Raw genomic sequence first — 12,963 nt, 5'->3', positions numbered from 1 at the left:
ACACTGGAGTAAATTCTAGTGGAGGTCGTTGTGTGTGAGGCGTTTATTTATTTATTTATGTATATATTTAATGTCCAGGAGTGGGGTCTCCAGGAGCGTGCCATGGTGGGTTCAAGTGAAAGCACGGGAACCGACACCGGCACCTTTAGCTCTAGTAGTCCGCCTGAAAGCGTACCGGAAACTGCCGACCCACGTGAGTTTATATTGAGGCTGTTATGCTTACAAATTGTACTTTGTTTTTATTATTCTGTTGTTACATTACAAAAAAAAAACAACATAAAAAGTATGCAAATAAGTCTTGTAAGTTGATTTTTAGTTAAAAATACTTTTATATTTTCTGTTTTTATTGCATTTATTCTGTATGTATTGCGATAACGCCAAAATTTACAGAATATAAAATAGCACATAGCTGATTTTAGGGACATTAATAATGTTATCAACTTATCATCCGTTAATGGAAGAAATAAAGTAAAACAATATCAAGAAATTAATAAAAGGCAATTTTCAGGTATCCAAGTCGCATCTACTCCATTAATGTTCAAACGGGGAGCTAAGAACGAATTACTGAACCTTCACTCAACAATATCTCCTATATATGATACGGTTGATGACCAATCATATACAGTATCAAAAGCAACAGCTGATATGGAAAGAACGTACAATATGAATACAACAGTGATAAACACGGCTACAATGATTAAGAAATCGTCAGCGAAGAGAGATATATTAACAGTTAAAACTAGTCCAGAGAAGAAAATGTCTGCACCCATACCTGTTCAAAGATTGGCTCCTAGTCGGATTTCTCCTACTGAAACCGGTAAATATTTTAAATTTTTACATGCACTAATATGTAAATCTAGGACAAAACGAATCTCCAAATCCATGCAGAGGATAGCAAACACAAAGTTTTTTCTTAGTAAAATCTCACTTGAGCCGGTTTCGCCCGTGATTTGAGTGTCGTTTGAAGTCTCTTGAACATTTTCCTTGACATAATAAGGTACACGCTGTTAAGTTACAGTATATTTGTAAACAAGCTGAGTGTAATCTCCTGGGAATTTTGAGATAAAATGTCGCCTTTTTGCTATTCTGCATCTTCAACTGTCCAAATAGCCATATACTACATTTCACCAAAACCAGTTCAGAAGATTTTTGTCTTCTCATCCTCAAACAATGGTTTCGGTTATAACATTTATACTAATTCTTTAATTCTAGGTATGTATGCGATGGCTCCGCCATCAGCAGTACCGAGAAAAACAAGCCTACCAACATCAAAGCTAAGACAGTACAGTTCACATAAGGAACTACATAGAATACCTGGTAAGATATACTACCTACCTATATTGTTATAAATATTATTGCAAAGTTTTCACTTGTTGTAATAGGAGAAAGAGGCCTATGCCCAGCTGAAGCATATAACATACCGAGTCAATAAATCAATGAATCAATGAATCATTATTTCAACACGGACTAATATGTTTGTTCTTTTGTGTTAATTTTAACCTTTACTGATCGAAAATAAATATTAGGTTTAAAAGTAAATTAAAAGTTAGCTAAAATAAACAGTAATCATAAACACCTAAAACTGTTCGCTTAGTCATTGCCAAAGTAATTTTAATATCAAATAAAGTTTTACCACTTATTTCAAAATAGTGTCATCTACCATCTAGATGTTACTATCTGGTAAACTCTCTATCCCATTAAATATTAAAGCATGTTTATATTACATTCTAAAATATACATTAAAAAAAAAAAAAAAAAAAAAAAAACTAGTAAACGAAACGAAAATAATTTATACTAATATTAAACTGTGGAGTTTGTTTGAACACGTTAATCTCAGTAACTACTGGTTCAAATTTGGAGAATTATTTTTGTGTTGGAATGTCCATATCTCGATAACGGCTGGGCACAGCTACTCAGATTAAAGAACAATAAACCCGCCCCGCCCCCAGGCCCCGCCCCGCCCACCGCGGCCCGCGCGCTGGCGGGCAGGGCGATGGCCCGGCGCGCCGTGTACGCCTCCAACCCCGCGCTGTCGCCCACCGCGCCCGCGCCGCCCGCCGCCGTCACGTCGCAGCCGTCGCGGAGAGACTCCTACACGTTGACGCATTACAAAGTGACTAAACTTGATATTCCTATTTTAAAATTTTTGTAAGAACATTGCTTAGCTACGTCATGTCACAGCAAACGAGAGAGTGCTACAAATTGCCGTATTACAAAGTTAGTAAGTACAATGCTGTGTGGCTACGGCACTAAAGAATTTAGCCACCCCCTCTCTTCCCGTGGGTATCGTAAGAGGCGACTAAGGGATAACAAGGTTCCACAACCACCTTGGAACTAAAGAAGCCGGCCGATGGCGGGATAACCATCCAACTGCTGGCTTTGAAATACACAGGCCGAAGACGGGCAGCAGCGTCTTCGGTGCGACAAAGCCAGTACTGCGGTCACCAACCCGCCTGCCCAGCGTGGTGACTATGGGCAAAGCACATGAGTTCACGTTATTTTTGGCGTAAACTTGTGGAGGCCTATGTCCAGCAGTGGACTGTAATGATGAAGTACAATTGATATACTATGAATGAAACGGAATTCTAATTTAAAGTTATTGCTAGAACTCTAGCAACAATTAAAAAGAAAGAGAGAAATATTATATGGTGCTTTTTTACAATGTGACTATAATGCTGTACTAAACATGAACTAAAGTTAAGTATGACGTAATTATAATTATATGTCAACTGCACTCTATATACAGCTATTATAGCTCTTATACATGCTATAAGAGCAAAAACAGTAGTCGTAGGCAGTTCTCTAGTTACCTAGAAGTTATAAATAACAATTTCTGAAACTATGTTACTGAAATTTGTGCAACACATTATTCTATTTATGTTACATATAAAAATAGGAATTGAATGAAAAAGGGGAATACAATGTATCTAATTATAACAGTCAGTCATATAACAGTCATTGACCATTTTTAATGAAACAAAACAATATATTTCAGAAAGAACAAGAAACAGAGAGGCCCACGCTAATAAACCCTCCTGCGCTTGTTCGACAAGGTACCGAGACGCTACGTAGAGAGAGACCCCAAAGTCAACTGGTGGCCCCGAGAGACGTAAGATTAGCATTTATTATATAATTACGTGTAATAGTTTCTTAATAATTATATACAGGTAAATTGAAGGGCGATTTCCGTATTGGAGAAATAATTCGCTTTGCTCACCACCATTCAACATACGCATCTCGTAATATATCTATCTCTATCACACTCGGTTGATCTTAAGATCGACGAAAGACATAGATAATTAATGTTTTGTTTAAAGTACCAATTTTCTTATTATTATTAAGTGTATAAATATGATTGCAATGTGAGAATACTGTGAGTAAAACTGGCACGGTTTTATAAACGACTTATAAAAATTGGTTGCCATGGTTTTGGTGTTTTGCAAAAACTCGAAAATAACTGAACCGAATTGCATTTTTATCGATTCGTATTTTTTTATATAAAATATTTTGTAATATATTCTATTTCATTCTCCTGTACATTTATGTGTTTTTTGTTTCTTTGTCATGACACAAATTAATTTCGTTCGAATTTCAAATCACAACGATTCTAAAAAAGTTTCAATTCAGAAATAAATTATGATAAGCGTTTCCGCACATTGTAAATGTGTAAATGGATCAAGTATTTTCCTAATTTTTTTTTTTATATATATAAAGTGTGCGACTAATGCTTATTTTTTTTTTTTTTTTTTTTTTTTTTTTAATAATATTAAATATCTGTGTTGTGTTAATAATGTTAATAAGGTGATGGTTAATTTAATAATTATTTATTTGTCTTTTGTGAATAATTTGTTTTCATTGTGTTGTATTAATACTATTTGTTTTGTGTGGCTTTAAACATTTGGCACAATAAAAAAATTCTGGTTTGATTCGTTTTAAATACCAACTTGGTAAATTTAATTCACTTAAAGGTACAAATCAACAAACGGCTAACCTCAGATTTACACTCACGGTATACACGAAGTAACACAAAAAGTATTCTAAGTATAGGCTACGGTAACCGCTTACCATCAAGTGGGCCGTTACTCTTTTTGGCGACCTAGTCGCATAAAAAAAATAACGAGTGTGCTTTAAATCACATGACTGAAGTAAAACCTCTTTAGCAATAGGCCTGCACTGTTTCTTAGATATACGAAACGTAACTGGCTATAAGAGAAAGTGTGTGCTCACACCTCTTGATCTGTTCGCCTCGTTCGATCCCAATTTTCGTAACGCTCTGGTCACGCATTCACCAGCTTACTCCCCAAGTAAAGCGTGCGTAATGTAGATTTACTTCAAAAATGTTGTGTATCACCACACACACTACTGAAGAATTTTACTTTCCTTGATATTTAAAAATATATTCATCCCTTTCTCGCAAGACACGTTGCGTAATAAAATGACATATTCAGGGCGGGCTACGAAGCTGGTCAGCGTAACCGTCTCACACGATTACACTTCCCATATTTTTTCACATACCACGCCTTAGCGTTTCTGGAGGAGTAAACTCCCAAAAACAAAGTCTGAGTTAGAAGTTTGACACGAAACCTTTAAGTGAGTTGTGACGGTGTTGCCAAGTGTTAGCCCCCGGTGATGTGTCGTGTGTTGCTAGCTGCGGCTCGGAGCGGGTCCGCGGCCGGCCTTCGCGCGCAATCAGTACGCGCCTGTGAGTCTCTGATACGTCACCGTATGTTATTGTTGTATCGGATTGTATCATTAAAAATAAATTTGTGAAATTCGACTGTTTTGTATCGTAGCGATATTATGCCTATATAGTGGATTACTTATCTATGGTCCTGCAGATTATGATTTACGAGTATGTAACTTTTACAGTACAGTAACATTTAGTATTATGCACGCTGCAGGAATCCCCCGTCAAAAGTGTCACTTTGATGACTGGGAAAATGTATTTCTGCACATTGTGTTCATGTTATTTATTAATCATTGAAGCAAAAGATTTGTTATAAGTAAGACATGTTTACGTGTCTGTTTGTATGAATGTGACGTAGTAGCTAATATAAGAATGAACCGAATATGATACGGTTTTTATATGTTCTAAAGCTGACTTCATAGAGATGATTCTTACATATAAATAAAGTACGTATGTCAGACCATACTGATTTTGACAGAAGTATCATGCGTCCCATATGTTCAATCAAAATTACATTAACGAAAAAGACAAAGTTTATAATCAGTCGAATCTAATCTTGAAATATATAATTTGTAATTCAACATTTTGTGCAATTGTTGATAACTAAAAAATTTAATGTATGCAATCCGATGTTAACATTATAGTTTTTAACATAATTGTGTTTGTTTACATTTTTGCTTTTGTGGTAATAGAGATTTAGTGCTATGGAAATCAAGTTTTTTTTTTATAATGTAAGAATGTAAGCAAATATTGTAATTAACAATATTACATAGTATTCGTTTAACATTAGATTGTGTTTTTTAATTAATTTCTATTATATGTGAATGCATGCTTTTTAAAATTGTGATGCAAAAAAAAGTTGAGATCAATTATTAAATTTTATTTTATCACTGTTTGATAAACTTCAAAATCAACTGCTTAAAGTTTAAAGTGATAAATACGTTTTTGATATAAATATTTACTTATAAAATAGTTGTTTACAAAGTGTATGTCTGTATCATAGCCACCAACAACACGCCCCTACTCAATAGCGGGGTCGTCAACGCTACGCATATCTAGACCGAGCTCAGTGCCCCTACAGAAACCTGCACCAGGTATAATCTTTTATTGTTTAAAGCTTCGTATTGATTACTAGTTTTTCATGTGACTTAGTTTGCGTGCCTTGCGTCTACCCCACGGGAACATATTTTCTCTGATAAAAAAGAAATCTGTGCTTAATTTTATCCAAAATAATTCAGGCATTCTGGCTTTATTAAAGCTCCATCCAAACTTCGCTATTTGTAGCCAATATTTATAAACAAATCAAACCGCAGACAGATAAGTTATTATCAGTATTGATGCTGTTACAATTTTCTATGTACTGTTTGTGTTATTTATTTTTTAAAATCTGTACCGTCAATCGGGGTAACTTTGACAGATCATTACTATATTTTTTTACCTAACGTTGACAATATTAAATATGAGACACTTAATATGTGCTCTCAGGTTGGCTTTCATACTCTCAAGTTATTTAACGTCTATAAAAATCATTAAATGTATCGAAAAATGGCAATTTTGTTGTGTGTCAAAGTTACAACCCCTTTATGGGTAACTTTGACACAGATGAGATTTTAAAATAGACATATTAAAGGTTCTTCTTCTTCTTTAGGGTTAATGGCTTTCAATAGTGCCAAATGAGTATAGATGATTTCGTCAATGTCACGTAGAAAATATTAAAGGGTGTATTATATTTTTACATATCTTGATAGTAGCAAAACTGTCGAGTTATCAAAAAAGTTTACCACTGAAAAAAATACAAAAATTGCGCGCCGAACTTTTAACAGAGTTTTTGACATAAACTTCGTTTAAGAGCTTCTTTTTTGCAGAGAGTTCATTTAAAAGCCATTTCACAATTTTACGCTCTACAAGTTTAGGTAAATTTGGTCGCATCGCGCGAGTCGTACGAGCCGCGCGATCTTTGTGCTAGTAAGTATAGTGTGACAACCAAAAGACCATCTTGATCATTTTCTAATCTATAATATAAAAATGAGTCGCTGAATGTGTTGCTAAGCGCAAAACTCGAGAACGGTTGGACCGATTTCGCTAATTCTTTTTTTAAAATATTCCTTGAAGTACGAGGATGGTTCTTACGGAGAGAAAAATTCTAAAAAAAAAAAATTTAAATTTCCTAAAAAAGTCTAAAAACAACACTTTTCTATACTCCCATACAAAACATTTGTTTTAATACTTAAAAGTCAATTTGAACTTTAATACCATACGATAAAGTTTGTGTTAGGCGATACGAAGTTCGCCGGGTCAGCTAGTGTATAATAAAAATTAATAACTATGGTATAAAATGTTTTTTACATAATTAATTTGTTAAAAATTTCAAGTATGTTATATAACAACAGTTAATAAATTTAAAATAAAAATAAAAAATCAATATTATGAAACATTTTTTTTAATTGATTTAGTTTTTTCAGTTTACGAATGAATCTAATATTTACGATATGAATAAAAAAGCATTTAATGACATCGACACCGACAAACATATTAATTAACAAATAAAAAGACAAACAGATTCAAATGCCTATTTGTATTGATAATGTGAGAAAAGAGAATTAAATTATACATTTGTTTACAGAAATTATCATTATATTATTTTGCAGTCATTTTCGTAATATGTTTATTTTATTTATATTTTATTATGAAAGTATCAAATGCGGTTTATCCGCTATAACAACAGACGCTTGGCGCGTGTGAGCGAAAGAGACGGCTGCGCAAAATTTGGCATGGACCTTACCTCTAAAAGCGCTAGCGCTCGACTGATTTACTGGGCTTGATCAGTGTTGCCGTTTTAGCCATTTTGTGGCTAGATCTAGCGGATTTTCAACGGTTTTAGCCAAATAACAATCCATTTTAGCCACCAAAATAAATATAGCTACTTCTGGCTGCTTTTTAGATTGTTACTACATACATTTTTATTACTATGAAAAGTCTATCGACTAATACATACCACCATACGGTACCAATACTACCAAACTAAAATACATAGTTAATTTTAGGCAACACCAATAATGTCCGTATTATGGCAGGAAGATTCCCGAATGAATGTTTATCTTTAACGTAATTTAGATTCGATCGAATGAAAATAGACCGTATTGCTGTAGTGCTTAGTTTGTTTTGCATAACGTCAATACTACTTATGTCAAAATGTCAAACGGAGCGCAATATTGTTAATGTTTACGCATACGCAATACGCATTTTTTTTTAAATTAAAGCGTGTGAAACCGCGGGGCACAACTAGTATATTATAGTTAGTAATTCAAAGTAAAGTAAAGTCGTCGTAGTTTTTTTAGGTGTATTTCAAAACTAATTCAAGTTCCAATTAAGCATCAGCACAATTTAGCATTGTGCCCCACTGAGTCACATTATGCTCCGTAATTGGAAAACGCACACTTTAGCCACTTCTAGCGGAATTTCGAAAGTGATTTTTTTACAAAACTGGCAACTTTTTTCTTTGATGTAGCCACAAACTAGATTGTCCTAACGCCAACACTGGGCTTGATGTGTGGTAATATATACTATCTTTTTATTATTTAATATAAAACTAGCTGACCCGGCGAACTTCGTATCGCCTAACACGAACTTTATCGTATGATATTAAAGTTCAAATTGACTTTTAAGTATTATCACAAATCTTTTGTATGGGAGTATAGAAAAGTGTTATTTTTAGACTTTTTCAGGAATTTTTTTTTTTTTTTTTTTTTTAGAATTTTTCTCTCCGTAAGAACCATCCTCGTACTTCAAGGAATATTTTAAAAAAAGAATTAGCGAAATCGGTCCAACCGTTCTCGAGTTTAGCGCTTAGCAACACATTCAGCGATTCATTTTTATATATATAAAATGTATTAAAAATGATTACATCTTTTAATAATTTTTTTTTTTATTCCTTAATGATGTAAGTTTACTTTGATGAAGATAGTTCGTTAAAATTTCTTAGTTTTCTAAGAATAATATCGCTTTTAAAATTATATTTATTTGGAAAATATTCGTAACTTTAATTTTTTTTAATTGATTAATAGAGATACAAATGGAATAAAACTCTGTTCTATTATTTAGCAAAATCATATTCCACATATTACGTATTTTTTAAAAATGGTTTCAACGTAGAGGTTATTGAAAAGTAGACTTCAAAGTATACATTGCGACCGTTTACCCAGGGAGGAGGCTGATGAAAAGGTTAATAATTTTATACACATAATATAAATCAAAATTCTGATCTGACTATCGACTACAACAAAGGTTGCTCTATTATATTTCAAGAATATAAATTACATTATTGCATCCAACACTGAGATTAACGACGTCAAAATATTACAATTTCGCGGATTGTTACCGATTTTTGTGAAATGGCTCTTAAGCAGTTTGTTAAGTAAACAAATTTTGTAAATATAATGTTACGCACTAAATGTTGGCAACGTAAAAAATAAAAAATAATTTTGCGATTTGACTGTCAAAGTTACCTGGTCAATCAGTTACCCCGAGTGACCGAATAGTAATTGTGAGTAAATTAGTTTTTTAATAGTAAATATAGTAAGGTAACTGCGGAGTTTCTTCCCGACTGTAACTGAAATTAATTAAGTCAAATTAAATTTATTGCGTATAAAGAAATTTGAATAAGAGAATATTAAAGTGTGTTGAATAGAGTAATTTTAGTTTTGAATTGATAGTTCGCGATTGACTTTGTACTGTAACCCGCAGTAGTGTCGCCGCCGCAAGCGGAGCAGCCCCGGCCGGCGACGGGCGGCGAGGCGCGCGGGTCCGCGCTGCCGCGCCCGTCGCGCCTGCCCGCGCCGCGCCGCGCCCTCCGGTACGTGTCGCTTGTACTGTAGCAGTAGTGTCCCGCAGTAGTGTCCCGCAGTAGTGTCCCGCCGCAAGCGGAGCAGCCCCGGCCGGCGACGGGCGGCGAGGCGCGCGGGTCCGCGCTGCCGCGCCCGTCGCGCCTGCCCGCGCCGCGCCGCGCCCTCCGGTACGTGTCGCTTGTACTGTAGCAGTAGTGTCCCGCAGTAGTGTCCCGCAGTAGTGTCCCGCCGCAAGCGGAGCAGCCCCGGCCGGCGACGGGCGGCGAGGCGCGCGGGTCCGCGCTGCCGCGCCCGTCGCGCCTGCCCGCGCCGCGCCGCGCCCTCCGGTACGTGTCGCTTGTACTGTAGCAGTAGTGTCCCGCAGTAGTGTCCCGCCGCAAGCGGAGCAGCCCCCTAGCGGCATCGACAGCGTCCCCGGCTGGCGTGGCAGGCTACTGAGACCCCTACTCCCCGGCCTGGTACGCTCTCTGCTCGGCGCACCAGGCCAGAAGATTGCAAGTCCAGCAGAACCGCTGCCTGCGCCTGATCGCAGGAGCTCCGTGGTACGTCAAGAATGACGTACTCCATCGAGACACCAGGACGCCCACCGTGGAGGAGTACGTGCGCCGACTGGCGCGCGCCATGTTTGCTCGCGCGGACAAAAGCGCGTGCGTACACCTCCACGGAATCGCCCCTTTACACGCGAGACCGCCAGAAGGGCGTCCTCTGCCACGCGAGTTCCTGCAACCACCGCCGAGCCGACCCAGCGCGGACAGTGGTGGCGACGATCCGGACGACGCGGGGGAGGACATCCCGTCGCTTACTTAAGACGAACACCCCAATTTTTTAAGGCGAGCACCCCAAGATCAAGGCGAACACCCCAAGATTAAGACGAACACCCCAAGGGCAATGAGACCCTGGCCCAAATAGGGCCAAAATAATGTGATCCCGGAGGTGAACCTCCGGAGAAGAAAGCCCGGGTAAAGAGGGCAACCTCGAGGCCCGTACCCAGACAGACCCTCGGGCCTGTCAGGAAGACCCACACACACGCTACTGAGACCCAGCTGGGAAAGAAATATCTTTAAACAACTCGGTCGGCAAACAAGCTGGCACGATGACAACAAAGCTCTAGTCGCCTTACTCACAGGAACACAACACTACTTGAAAGCAGTACTATTTTGCTGTGATCTTTTGTAAGGTCGAGTTGCTACCCCTGTGGAGTCTTTTCGAATTTTATCTCATGTATTGTTTTTCTCTTTCCGTAATGACAAATTATGTCAATGAATTTAATTTAATTCATCGTATTACTGTTGAAAATATTGAGGTTGAAACGAGTTTACGTAAGTGTTCTTTTTGAAATTTATTTAGGTATCAGTGAATATAGACAGTAAAAATTCAATCTATATATTTTGTATACCTATGTGTACATTAAAATCGTTGATTCTTGTTGCAGACCTCCATCTGTGTACTCGGTGGCACCGGCGGGGGAAATGGATCATTACTGACAAAACGCCTGTTGTGCCAATTTCCTGGGCATATAGTCCGATGTATAATTAAAAATTTAACGTTTAACTAAATTAATACGACTGATATACGAAAATCGGTATCTTTTTTATTAAACATTTGAACCGTTTTATTCGTAACATTTTTCTAAGTAATATACGTCAAGGAATGTTGACAGTATTGTTTCTAGAAGGTACCATTTGAGATTTTCATAAACTACCAGTTGTTATTGTCTGTAGTAACAATATTGTTAATGTACCGTTATGTTAGTGATTAACTTAATTCTTTATACATTTTTCATTATTTATCTAAAAAAATTTTGAACATTAATTTATGTAAAAAGGATTTAACTTGTCTATGGCCAATATTCAAATAATGTAATATAAAAATAATCTAATAATTAACGCATTGAAATAAATGCTTCCAGTGAGCTATAAAATAATTTTAATAAATGTTATTGTGGAAATCAATTGGCAATAAAAAGACGTTCCTGACATACCTAAAAATTTTTAAAAATACGCAAATCAGGAGGTTCTGGTGTAACCTTCAACTGACATTTATTTTTGACGTTTTTGTACATTCACACATTAAATATAATTTCTATTTTGGACATTCAAAATTTTTCATGTAAAAATTTTGGTTATGTCGTTTAATTGAGGTAGGGAATTCCACTTTTCAGTCTGAAAAGTTTTATATTTCGACCTCCTAGTATTTTAAGTGGCGCTCTCTTTTTATATTAATATTCGGACTCGCTCAAAATTCCAAATTTTCACCTGAATTTAAAATTTGGTACAAAGACATACAAATTAAGATATTAATTATTTCTATGTTGTATACAAATATAGTATGTAGTAACGAACGACCACTTCAGGTTAGTTATTTATTTCATATTAAGACAGTTTTGCATTTTTTAGAGATTGTAATCATGTAGGGACGTGTAAAATATTTTTGATTTAGATATTAAACTTAAAACTATACAAAATAAAACATATTTGGTTTTATGTAAAGTAACACTTACGTAGAGTATATATATACACGCACAAATTATTAACAGTTTTTTTAAAATATTGTACACGCCAATATTACTAACTCTTTAAAATATTTTTGAATCACTCAGCGTTTTAAAATGTTGAATACACAGCTGAATGTATACTAATAAATTATTGTTGTACATTATGTAAATCGTTCTAACTTTATAAATATAATTTAAAAGTATTTCTAAGTAACGCCTACTGTTTTCTCATATCACATATCGACTTTATAAATCAGCTTTTACTACGCTTCAAAATATATCCTAATAAAGTTCTATATCCTGTTCAAATATCTATGTCAAATCACTAACTGCACACTTTGTGTACCTCTAAAAGTACCTTCTTACAAGACATCTATTATTAACTAGAATGATTATTCTTTAATTCCTTTTCTACTAAATTTATCTCAATTTTTTGGAAACATTTATTTTATGTCATTTAAAGAAAGACTTTTGATACTTCATAATATAGGCTATAAAATCACAGAGTGTGCAAAGGTGATGGTGATCACGCCGTGTTGTTAATATTAGGCTTTATTCCATCCGTTGCGTCGCTTGAGACATACTCCGCTGCGTGTGTGCGGTCTGTTTGGACACGTCGTGCCTTATTTAGGTAGTGTAAGGAATTTTGTTTTCATTTTCTAATAAAACAGTGTATTTACAAAGAGTTGTTTTTTTCTTACCTATTTTACTTACTAATGATAATAGCATCACAATATTTAAAAAAAAAAAAATATTTTGTTTATCATTACATAGTATAAAACAAAGTCGCTTCCCGCTGTTCGTTTTCATAGGTTAATTAAAACTTACGCAACGGATTTTGATGCGGTTTTCTGTATTAACTAGAGTGATTCCAGAGAAAGGTTTATCTTTATAATGCCTAATATAGTTGAGGAACACTGATAGTTTTAGAGGTTACT

At 35.7% G+C, this 12,963-nt stretch overlaps 1 protein-coding gene and 1 long non-coding RNA gene across 2 annotated transcripts in view; both read left to right on the top strand.

Annotated features, from left to right (window-relative positions):
* The window catches only part of LOC123662692, a 29,335-nt gene extending 23,513 nt beyond the window's left edge, over positions 1-5,822 (top strand). Inside the window, exons 7-12 of the mRNA XM_045597496.1 lie at positions 40-193; positions 509-817; positions 1,213-1,342; positions 1,861-2,113; positions 2,996-3,109; positions 5,691-5,822. Of these exons, the coding sequence (XP_045453452.1) occupies positions 40-193; positions 509-817; positions 1,213-1,342; positions 1,861-2,113; positions 2,996-3,109; positions 5,691-5,822 (1,092 nt within the window). The remainder of the gene's footprint in view (positions 1-39; positions 194-508; positions 818-1,212; positions 1,343-1,860; positions 2,114-2,995; positions 3,110-5,690) is intronic.
* A 3,680-nt stretch (positions 5,823-9,502) lies between these two features.
* On the top strand, positions 9,503-11,447 carry LOC123662663. Its single transcript, XR_006744538.1, has 2 exons — positions 9,503-9,539; positions 10,964-11,447. It is a non-coding gene; the product is annotated as an uncharacterized LOC123662663 (long non-coding RNA).
* The last annotated feature ends 1,516 nt before the right edge of the window (positions 11,448-12,963 follow it).

The sequence above is a fragment of the Melitaea cinxia genome, chromosome 19 (genome assembly GCF_905220565.1).
Source record: "Melitaea cinxia chromosome 19, ilMelCinx1.1, whole genome shotgun sequence".
NCBI lineage: Eukaryota > Metazoa > Arthropoda > Insecta > Lepidoptera > Nymphalidae > Melitaea > Melitaea cinxia.
This window is presented reverse-complemented; position numbering and strand designations above follow the sequence as displayed.